The sequence below is a fragment of the Rana temporaria genome, chromosome 8 (assembly GCF_905171775.1).
Source record: "Rana temporaria chromosome 8, aRanTem1.1, whole genome shotgun sequence".
In the NCBI taxonomy this organism is placed as follows: domain Eukaryota; kingdom Metazoa; phylum Chordata; class Amphibia; order Anura; family Ranidae; genus Rana; species Rana temporaria.
This window is the reverse complement of record NC_053496.1, coordinates 125043167-125055488: the sequence shown is the minus strand read 5'-3', so window position 1 is coordinate 125055488 and position 12322 is coordinate 125043167. Positions and strand designations below refer to the sequence as shown.

The following is a 12322-nucleotide window of genomic DNA, read 5'->3' as shown; positions in this document are numbered from 1 at the left end:
GTTTTGTATTCTGGCAGTGGGAAGTCTACCCCACTGTCAGAATACAATGATGGAAGGGAAGGCTAAAGCTTATAGCCGGCAACCACTGATCATTGAGAAAAAAAAACAGAGGGGGTGATTGTGCACAAGATGATTGACTTGTGTACAACCAGCTTGTCCATACATGGAATGAAGTTCAGCCGCTCCCTGCTGAACTGGCTCTATAGAAGTACCCCGAAACAAACAAATAATATATAAGGCTGGCTTAAGAGCGCTTGGGCACCAGACAAGAAGTTCTGAGTTTTCTGGAGGCTGTCTTATGTTCCCGGGAGGTCCCCATTCAAGAGGATACTGATACCCTCATAAACAATCGGTGTACATCAAATGTACTTCATATGGTCAGGGGGAAACACATTTGGGGGCAGTAGTTGGGCACCATGAATAACCCATTATTATGAAACGGTCTGTCATGCAAAAGTTTGTGTTGATGCGCACTACCTGTTGTCTGAGTAGCTTAGTTTGACCTTTTCATTTTTGTCTAGAAGCTTAGTATGACTGAATTTCCAGTCTGTAGCAATGTAAATTCATTTCTTATAGGTATTTCTATAGCACCAACAATTTATATCGCATATTGTAAATGCACATCATTCCCTGTCAAGGATCTTAAAATCTAAAGCCTCTACTTTGCATATGTACACATAATGGGGTCAATTTTTTTAGACTGGAACCAGTTAATCTACCAGCATGTTTTGAAGTGTCAGAGGATATTGAAATACTTAAAGTGTAACTCCACTTTTGTTGAGGAAAAAAAAAAACATTCCCTTCTGGGGTTATCTATGTACGTTGCAAGGAGTAGAACAAAATTTGTTTCAGTTTTCATACCTTTTTGTTCTGAAGAAATACATGTGTGTTTGTGCCTCCATTCTGAGTGGATCTAATGGGAGTGGTTTCATAATTATCAGGTGTGGCAGCAGGGCACTAATGAGGAAACTCTGCTGGGCCTGCATCCCTTTTTAGATGGGTTGCTATTGGAAGTATCTCTCCAAAAATGTTTTGTTGCAGGGGATGCCTCCATCCTGTCTTGTATCTAAGACCCTTTTCACACTGAAGCGTTTTTACAGCGTTTTAGCGTTAAAAATAGCGCTATTAAAATGCTCCTAAAACGCTCTCCATGCATCTCAATGGACCCTTTCATACTGAGTCCTGCAAGCAGCATCTTTGGAGCAGCTTTTGGGCGCTGAAAAAAAACGCTTCAAAAACGCCCCTTTCCATTGAAATGAATTGAAAGTGCTGTAAAAACGCCTTACCCTTTCTCACTGAGGCACTGCAAAAACGCCCTAAAACGTTAGGATCTTAGCGGTGCTTTACCAGCACATAGGGATTGCAGATGAGGCTATGTTCGAATAACGCACGGAAAATGCCCCAGCGTGAAAGGGGCCTTAGTGCAGATTTCTGGAGGAGCCGAGGACGTCAATAGATGTCCTCCCGGTATTTTAGAGCCCTCTTTTTTTGTCTATGGCCGGTTCTCGAAGTGGGTTAAAGTGTAACTAAACCCAGGACCCTGCATTTACTATATCTGGTCTCCCACAGTACATGGAAATGCTATCATTATAGTAAATATAAACTGCTAAATACCATTTCTCCTCAGCAGTATACAAGTCTTGTGACTTCTATCGCTGTCTGGTTAAAGCTTGTAGGAGGAGTTTTCATACTGCACTAGCTGAACCCCTGACCCTCCCTCTGGACAGTGCTAATTGGCGCTGTGATGATCACATGTACTCTCCCAAGAAGAAAAAAAACTAGCAATACACACCAAAATGAGCATGTGCAGCCTGACTCCGGTAACTTGGTCTGATCCAGACATGTTTTGGAGACAGTGCAAGAAGGGGAGGCTCTGTGCCTACAGGATCAAATAGCACAATGCAGAGGATTAACCCCTTGGGTTCCACAGTGAGTGTCGCCTGCATGGTTTGCTGCATAGCCATTTTATTATTTCGGAAACCTTTCTAGGCAGAAAGTAATCCTTGTTAAACAGCTGGAGGTCATGTTCACACTTCTGTATCTCACACTTTTGTGTGTCGGTAGCTTCTCTTCAGTGTTGCAGCTCAAAGATTGCATTGGATTCTATCTCTTGCTGAGCAGTTCACTAAAGACTGAGTGGTCTGACTCCTTTTCGCAGCTGAGATTTACCTACAGCTTTTGTTGTTTTCAGCTTAGCAGCTTCCGCTAGTCATCTGCCTATTTCACATGCAGTTTTTTTTTCCTTTCGAAAGGTGACCTGTTATATTTCACCTATAAAATCCAGAAGACAGGACAGGCTGTGAAGAGGGGGAGGGGGGAGTGGTGGTAGGCTATGGCGAGTTATTTTTAGAGCATGATATTTAAAGCTGGAACACTTCATTCTGCTGGTAATGAGTCATCTGGAGAAAATGGGCCTCTTGCTTTCTGAGTGGGTATGCAGCAGCTAATCATCCCTTGAACTCCACATGAGATACTCTGTCAAGCGTCTAAAGCCTTGTGAATGAAGATGAGTGGTCTTTGCTACAGAGGTTAATACTACATAGTATTTCAAACCTTAATATACAAATGATGTTCTAAACCTGTATTTTGTAATGGAAGTCTTTCCCGTAATATGCGATTTCCGATGCAGTATATCATTGGAACAGTGCTAATATAATATGCTGTGCATCAATTTACAGAGCCATAAAATAGGTGGACAGTGTGATCACTTCTGGCTGTATATAGTTAAAGTATCTGCTGTTTCCACACCCACATCTGTTATTACTTGAGTGAGTTTGTGCAGTTTTACTAAAAATGTGTTTGAGGGAAAAGGGTATCATTGAGAATGAATAGCATCACAGTGCACCGCTGCACATAATGTACAAAAATAACAAGTCCAGTTGTCGCATATCATATCATGTTAATCTCTTTAAGTCCTGGAAGATTTTACCCCCTTCCTTACCAGAGCACTTTTTTTAAATTGTTGGCACTGCGTCGCTTTAACTGACAATTGCGTGGTCATGTGATTTTTGTACCCAAACAACATTTGTGTGCCTTCAATCTTGAGAAAAAAAATGTTTTACACATTGCTATAATATCCCCAAAATTTTAGAAAAATAAAAACATTTCTTCAGTTTAGGCCAATATATATTCTGCATATTTTTGGTAAAAAAAAAATGCAATAAGCGTTTGGTTTGCCCAAAAGTTATAACGGCTACAAAGTATGGGAAATATTATTATTATTATTAATATTATTAATTGTAGTGATCAGTGTTTGGTTGTGTTTTTTTTTTTTTTTTGTTTTTTTTGCGATACTGCAACATTGCGATGGACAGATCGGACACTTTTGACACTTTCTTTTTTTTTTTTGGGACCATTGACAATTATACAGTAATCAGTGCTAGAAAAATGCACTGATTTACTGTGTAAATGTCACTGGCAGGGAAGGGGTTCACACTAGGGGGCGATCAAGGTGTTAACTGTGTGTTCCCTCAGTGTGTTCTAACTGTGTGGGGACGGGAGTGACTATGAGAGGAGACCTATCGTTGTTCCTACTTGGTAGAAACAAACAATATGTTGCCTCTTCGCTGGCCGCACAAGGATTTGTGTGTTTACACACAAACAAATCCCTGTGCTAGCACTCGTGCATGGCCGGCGGTGATCGTGACCGCCGACCACGCTCAGCGGTTGTGCGCCCTCTGGTGGGCAAAAAAAGATGACATACCCGTACGAGGTTTCGCCAAGGGGAGCCATTCTGCCGCAGTATATAGACGGTTAAGACAGTTTTAAAACTAATTATAGAAAAAACATACAAAACATATTGCTGAAGAGTTAAAAAGTTTTGAAATGAAGTAAAAAGGCCAAGTCAGAACATTCTGGTGCCATAAAAGGTGATCGGGTGAAGGCAGCTGTAATACATTTTACTCAGTTTTTATACGAATACAAAAAGGGGTATAAATAAGCAAGACCGTAACATTGAATGTGTTGTCTGACAGAAAAGACTAGAAAAAATCAGTGTGAATAAATTGCCAGTTTGGCAGTGAAAGGTTTGATTTGAATCTTTTCTGAATGGTCTAGAGTTGAGTGGTGTGCCCCTGGGCTCTGTCATGGGATCAATTCTGTTTGACTTGTTTATAAACTATATAGAGGTTGGCAATAACTTCACAACATGATATAACAACTTTACAAGAGGACCTCAATAAAATAGAGGGGTGGGATTCGAGTGTACCAACATTGCAGGCTCATTAAAGCGGAAGTAAACCCATCTATTTGATAGTTTAAAAAAACAGTTAACATTCCCGGCATGCCGGAAATGCTAGATGTCACATTTGCTTGTGCTCTCAACCAAACTGTCAAACCATCCAATGGCTGGTTTTATAACTGATCACATGTGCAGCATCGTGGCAGTTGCAGATTAAACAGAGGTCAAGATGGCAGCTTCCTTGGCTGAAAACAATAGGAGGGTTTACTTCCACTTTAACTCAGCAGCTGGGGGTACGATTATCTTCTACCAGTCAGTCGCCTTACTCTTGTCTGAGTCGCTGCTGCCATTAATCTTCAGTGTGACCACCAGGACGGTTTTGAAGACCCATCAGCCACCACTGTGTTGCGCTATGTATTGGAACTAGGACCGAAACAACTAATCGATTATGAAAAAGGTAATCGATTAATTTCGTAATCTATTAATTGTCGATTAATCGGCAGTAACATAATGGGTTAAACTAAAATTGTCCCTTTATAGTACAAAAAGAGCAAAGCTCTACTGTTAATATTATAGTAATACGAAAAATCTTTGTACATTCGCTCAATGAAAGAATGGTTGACATTTTCACTTGCTTTTAACATTCACTTTTAAAATGAATTTAATTTCTGAACGAAAATTGCATACACTGTCTGTCTGTCTAAAAATTCCTTTCACCAAGAAGTTTTCTAGTATTTTTAAACTTCCCCATCACTGTGGTTGTGTGTCGCATTGACCCCAATGACGATAAGAAAATCAAATGAACGTACTTAAAATTATTTTATTTTTCAAGAAAGAAAAATTATTAACCGCTTAATCTTAACAATAATCGGCCAACTAATCGATTATGAAAATAATCGTTAGTTGCAGCCCTAATTGGAACAACCCGGAGCTGTTGCACATGTAGGAGTCTACACTCAGCAATAAACATAAGCTCCCCTTAGCTATACTTTGTCCTATAACATTGTGGATGGATACATAAATTTGGCTCGATGGTTGGTTGCAGTGATGGGCCCCCCACAGGCCGGGGGTGCCTGTTTTTCGACTGCCCTTTGATGCCCATCCCCCTATTACTGAAATGGCGCCCCATTGCAAAGACCAAATTTATTGGAGCATACGATATATATTGTACATACTTGAGACTGGAAGAGTCCTGAAGAAACGTATGTCCCCACGAAATGCGTAGACATTAATTTTTGTCTCTGTATCTTGTAGTGTTCTCTTTAGATTTATTTGCCAACTTTTTTGTGCATGCTTGTGTCCAAACCATTTTATTATGCTTTTACTGTTCTGCTGGGCAGAGTTTCTGTAATTTTTGTAATAAAATTGTATTTGTTTTCATATCTGTTTACTATTGGAGGTATATTTAAAGTCCCCCTTTATTCGTATATGGTTTGTTTAAATAACTTGGTGTTGGGGATAATATACCGCCTTTAGAGTCTTCAGTATTGGATACAACACTGACAATTTGTCATTTGTTTTGACCAAATATTTTCTTTTTTACTCATTTGGTTAATATTACTAGTAGTATACACTGCGTTATTGTGTATTTTCTTGCTTTGCTTAAGTGCAGGGGTAGCATTTTACCAGTTTCGTGGACATACTGCTAAATTGTAGTAGTTAAATAATAAAATAAAACAAATCTAAATGCTAAACCACTGCACGGGTTAAAGGAGCACACAGTGATACTCTAGTGGTGACATCCCCTTCCTGCCTGCTCCTAACACCTATGCTGGCGAACCTGTGTAGGCCAGGAGAACGAGTGCCGAGGAAGCGTATGTGTGTGGCCGCCGCCCTTCCGGATCGTATGATGAGCTTCTCTGTGCGACTCCTGAGGAGCATGTCTGCATTCAGTCACGCTGCATAACTAGCCAGGTAGAGGAGGTGAGCGATGCGGGGGACCAGAGCATCATGGGGGGGGGGGGGGGTTAGAGGCGCATGGGGGACCAGAGCATTATGGAGGGGGGAGTAGAGCATGGGGGACCAGAGCAGCATGGGGGGGGGGGGGGAAGAGAGAGTAGAGGAGCATGCAGCCGAACAACTGGCTCCTAGATTCCAAGCAAATTTGTCAAGCCCTGACCTAAACGCACATTTTAATTGACATTATTCCGTCTTTCTGTATGTTGGCACTAATTTTAATAAAAAAAAATGTACTTTTTTCGCCTAATTGATATACAGCTGTCACATGACCCATATTTTCCCCAGTCTATAGGGAAACAGTGGCGGGAGTACTGTTACTGGTCACATGGGATACAGAATAAAAATTAATTGTCAAACGGTTGTCATCCAAATATATATATATTTGAAATTAAATCAGATTTTTTGCAATTACATGGTGTGGTTGTATTTCTGCCAGTCACAGACTGTGTCACAATAGGAAGAAAGTGAAGCCTCCATCAATCAAGATGTAATATCCACCACCATTGTGTTTAGCTGGTTAGTGGGCATGAAGGAAGGTGTGGGCTATCATTTACCACTGTGTACATACGCTCACATGTATAGTCACATGGGCTGCTCACATGTAATAGGTAGGAAATGCTTGGGGTAGAAATACGCTCTCCAGTTGCATGACAAGTCACGGCAGTGTGAACCAAGCCTAATGGTTTCTTTCTTAAAGGGGTTGTAAAGGTTTTGTTTTTTATTTTCTAAATTGGTTCCTTTAAGCTAGTGCATTGTTGGTTCACTTTACTTTTCCTTCCATTTCCCTTCTAAATGTTTTTTTTCTTTGTTTGAATTTCTCACTTCCTGTTTCTCCTCAGTAAGCTTTCCACCATCATCCGAGCGGTGGAAAGTCATTTAGAACAGCTTGCTGAACACCTTACTGAGGAGAAACGGGAAGTGAGACATTTAGACAAAGAAAACAAAGAAAAAAAACATTTAGAAGGGAAATGGAAGGAAAAGATAAGTGAACCAACAATGCACTGGCTTTAAGGAACCTATTTAGAAAATAAAAAACAAACCTTTACAACCCCTTTTAGGGCCCTTTCACACGGAGCGGATCAGTAATGATCCGCTCCGTGTGTCCGCAAAGCTCAGCGGGGATCCTCCGTGAAATCCCCGCTGAGCTGGCAGCTGACTGGGCGGTCCCCGCACACTGTGCAGGGACCGCCCTGTCTTTCCTCCGCTCTCCCCTATGGGGGATCGGACGAACACGGACCGTATGTCCGTGTTCATCCGATCCGGCAGACGGAAGAAAAATAGGATTTCTTCCGTCCGCAAATGCGGATCTTTGCGAGGCGGACAAATTACGGGTGTCGGCGGATGTTCATCCGCTGACACCCGTAATCACATAGGGACCAATGTATGTACCGTTTTCATCTGCAAACGGACGGATAAAAAAGCGGACATACGGTCCGTACGTGTGAAAGGGCCCTAAGTCTTCTCTTTTTGTTGTTGTTGTTGTTGTTGTTGTTGTGTTAACTATAACAATATCCTAACATTGAATTTGCTGAAGTTTGTTGTCTTTTTTTTTTTTTTTTGGCTTTCTGTGGGAAGAGGAAAACTAAAATGTTTGCATAGTATAGCGTAAATGTTGACGCTACACAATTGCAGGACTTCTTCTTTATGCTTTGTTCTATGCTACTTAGAAATTAATAACCACTGCTTGTTCATTTCTGTGATGGGAAAAATAAATAAAAATTGTGGGTTTTATGGCTATGGATGAGAGAGGTGCACCTCTGGGTTTACTGAATGTTTTTCGTGCATCTAAACTTTGACTTTGGGGTGGTAGTTGCCCCTGCCCTGATATTTATATACCTCTTTAGTATATGTTCTATACATTGATTCACTATCATAACTCCTGAAACCTGAAAATAACTCCTATAATTCCCAGTCTTTTGTAGGGGATGCCAGAGGCAATGTTGCCATGGAAATAATCGCATGTTTTTATACATCAAATGATAACGCATTTCATATGGCACATTCATCTGATCTGTGCCGCCTGCTGAGTTGTCATATGTTAGAATGGATTCATGCTGTGATGCTCACTCACCTCTTTCCAGATGCACATTCAAACCAAAAGAATTTGTATAACCTTATTCCAAAATTTACCCCAGCTAAACTTCTGTGACTTGTAAGGGAGCACTATTTGAAATATATAATTAAAAACCTATAGAAATTTAAATGTATACATGTAGCTTTTTTTTTTTTTTTGCCATTTTGGATCTCTAAGGTATTTTTCACCAGACTTGGAATATTGTCTCTTAAGGCCCCTTTCAGACGTCCGCTCCGCCTGTCCATTATTACAAGTCCATTAACGGAATTGTAATACATCCCTATGGGATCGCGTCCGTTAGAGGATGGAGCATCCGCTAACGTCCGCGTCCGTCGGGATCCGGTTTTCGGACGGAAGAAAACCCTATTTTTCTTCCGTCCGGCAGAACGGAACTGATGCAGACGGACACACGGTCCGTCTGCATCCGGTTCCCCATAGGGCAGAGCGGAGCTGAGACAGGGCGGTCTCTGCACTGTGTGCGGGGACCGCCCTATCCGCCGACAGCTCAGCGGGGATCCCCGCTGAGCCGACGGAGACACACGGAGCGGACCCAGAAACGGTCCGCTCCGTGTGAAAGAGCCCTAACACATTTTTTTTAAAGTGGGCCATACAAGGTTACAAATTTTAGCCTGTTCAACAGGGACTAGAAGCATGTTAATATGTGTGGCCCCTATGGTTGATCTAGCATCTTCTGTTCGACCGCCCTGTCAGTATATTTTCGCTGTGATGTTATGTAAAATTCAATATGTCCCATATGTAATTTTCTGATTGTGTGATTTGGCTCACTGATTTTCCCAGAAGTCAGCACTAGGATACAAGTCAGATTTCAGTAATCCCCTTGCAACACAAATGTAGTTTTTGGTAAGATACTCCCAATAGGAAATTGCGTCTAAAGAGATGTAAGCCCAGCAATTTTCCTTTTTAGGGCCCTGCAGGTGCAGCAGTTGTCTGATAATTATGAAACCACTCCCACCAAACCCACTGAGTACATGGGACACAGACAAAACACTTATCACACATCAGAAAGCCGCTTTACTGGTCCGGGGATTAGAAATCCTCTTGGCTTAATCTCCTAAACGTACCTCAAAAAGTTGCGTATAGGATGCCTTCTAATTGGCCAGCGCCGACCCATCGGAGCCCACGTAGCCCGGTGCTGGAAAAGAGGAAGTCTCCGGGATTTCTAGTCTCTTGACCAGTAAGGCAGCAATCCGATGTGTCGGAATGGGTGATCGCCGGACTCCAGGTTAGCAGGACCAGGGGAGATGGGGGGGAGGGGGTCCAGTGTAAAATGTTCTGTAAACATGAACTTGAACTTACACTTAAAGGGTATCTGATCTCACAGCCAAATAGTGGCTTACTGGGCTTAATATCTTCTATACCCGAAGCATTCTTTAACAATTATTTACACTAAATAGATACATTTACATCCAAGTATCTTTTTTTTTTTTTTTTTTTATGCTTAAGGGCTCTTTCACACGGAGCGGACCGTTTACGGGTCCGCACCGTGTGTCTCCGTGGGCTCAGCGGGGATCCCCGCTCAGCTGTCTGCGGATAGGGCGGTCCCCGCACACAGTGCAGGGACCGCCCTGTCTCTGATCCGCTGTCCCCTATGGGGAACCTGATGCAGACGGACCGTCTGTCCGTCTGCATCAGTTCCGCTCCGCCGAACGGAAGAAAAATAGGGTTTCTTCCGTTCGGAAAAGCGGAACCCGACTGACGCGGATGCTCCATCCGCTAACGGACGCGTCCCCATAGGGATTCATTACAAGTCCGTTAACGGGCTTGTAATGAACGGACAGACGGAGCGGACGTCTGAAAGGGGCCTAAGAAGTATGCAAAAATATACAAGCCTTGACACAAACTTGATAAGGAAAAAAGGCAGCCCAGTGATTTCTTGTACTGTTTAAAAAGAATTGACCAAAAAAAAGATATCTAAGGTAGTCAGTCCCCATGTAACAGAATTACATGACATAACAAAATATTGCATCACATTACAAAATGCTAACTTTCAGTGGGTTCTGCTCCTTGTTTCTCTTACATGAAGTAGTTGGCTGAAATGGCAGGTTGGTGTGTGCATCTATGAATAATAAGTATACTGTAGACGGAAAAAAAAAAAAATCCCCACACACTCATCCTTGTTTTTTTTCAGAGTCTTGTCTCTGTGCCAGCATAGTTTATGTGCAGGTCGTGCCTTCCTGGTCTCTTTATGCATGTCTAACCTTGGTTTTCTCAGCTCACACCTTGTAAAGAAACTAATGAGCACAGTGTATCCTGCTGACCCACATCCTAACACTACAGATTTACATTTTAGCTCTGAATTCCTCTCACAGGAACTTACTTCTTATTGACTCATATCTTCTGTTGTGTTTTGCAGGTTTGAGGAGTTGGTGAAAAGGTTCAATGTCGACTATCATGCTGGTGGCTCCACACAAAATTCAGTAAAAGTGGCTCAGGTTAGTTGCTGTGTGGCTGCATTTTGGTAGAGGCCTGCATAATTTCTATTAATTGCAGTGTTAAAAAAAAACAAGGGCGTCTTCTCTAAAAGACACCCAAAAAATGTTTTATGTTGCCTTAATTTGAATTCTGCTTTTTATTTTATTTTTTACCACTTCAATACAGGGCACTCGCCTTCCTGCCCAGTCCAATTTTCAGCTTTCTGGGCTTTCGCACTTTGACAATGGTATTTAATCACAGCTAGGATTTTTTTTTTTTTCTAAACAAAAAAGGCCGAATTTTTTTTTTTTGTTTCCACTACAAAACTTTGTGTACAAGTAAGTTTTTCTCCTTTACTCACAGGCTCTGATGAGGCTGCACTGATGGCCACACACTGATGGGCAGCACAGATGAGCACTAATGTATGGTACTGATGGGCATCACTGATTGTCAGGCATTCGTTTTTGGCACTGGCATCAAACATGGGCACTGGCATTCATTGTGGGCGCTGACTGTCATCCCTGGTGGCCATGGGTGGCACAAGCGGTGGGTGGTCCTGGCCGTGTCCCTGATGGTCCGGTGTGGGTGTCCTCAGGTGGGGGGTTGGGGCTTTTTGAGCTGATAATCAGCACAGCCCCCCCCCCCCCCCCCCAGTTAGACGAGTTTGGACACGGCTGATCACATGGTAAAGAGTCTCCGTCAGAGTTCTCTTTTACCTAGATCGGAGTTGCGGTGTCTCGGACTGACATGCCGCACCCCCGGGCTCGCGCCGGCTAGTTATTCTGATCACGTCAAATGACGTACGCTCAGGATAACAGAACCACTTTGCCGCCGTCATTTCGCTATATGGTGGACGGCAAGTGGTTAACCCACATAAACCAGATATGAAAAGCAATGTAGTTAAAATGTAATGGATTCCCCTTCTGATAAAAATAAAAAATGTAATTGATTAAATGGTGACATTTTTGTTTTCGAATGGGTGGTGGGAGAAGAAAAAAAGTCTACTTTTAAAGTGAAGTTCCATCTCCAACCGGAGGTTAACATATCATTTTAGATTTTTATTTTGAAGCCTAAGTTTAGCCCAAAAATTCGAATAAATCTGTACAATGGGCACTTCTATCCATATGTGTGTCTAGTGCTGCTGACTTTTTCTTTAATTGAAATCTTCCTCCCCAATTCCCCATACCCCCAGTGATCTGATCTTTTGGTACATCTGGGGTTTAACCACTTAAGACCCAGACCATTATGCAGGTTAAAGGACCTTGCACCCTTTTGCGATTCGGCACTGCATTGCTTTAACTGACAATCGTGTGGTCGTGCGATGTGGCTCCCAAACAAAATTGGCGTCCTTTTTTTCCCACAAATAGAGCTTTCTTTTAGTGGTATTTGATCACCTCTGCGGTCTTTATTTTTTGCACTATAAACAAAAATAGAGCGACAATGTAAAAAAAAATATAATATCCCCCAAAAATATATTAAAAAAAAACAAAAAATTTCCTTCAGTTTAGGCCGATACGTATTCTTCTACATCCTTTTGGTAAAAAAAAAAATCGCAATAAGTGTTTATCAATTGGTTTGCGCAAAATTTATAGCGTTTACAAAAAAGGGCATAGTTTTAGTGCATTTTTATTAATTTTTTTTTTTTTTTTTTACTACGGCGGCGATTGCTGATTTTT

General features: G+C 41.9%; 1 protein-coding gene across 3 annotated transcripts in view; it reads left to right on the top strand.

Annotated features, from left to right (window-relative positions):
• ADK (adenosine kinase) overlaps positions 1-12322 on the top strand; it is a 223684-nt gene that overhangs the window by 80902 nt on the left and 130460 nt on the right. For all 3 annotated transcript variants that reach the window (XM_040320662.1, XM_040320664.1, XM_040320663.1), the window contains exon 4: positions 10588-10666. In XM_040320662.1, coding sequence (XP_040176596.1) covers positions 10588-10666 — 79 coding nt within the window. The remainder of the gene's footprint in view (positions 1-10587; positions 10667-12322) is intronic.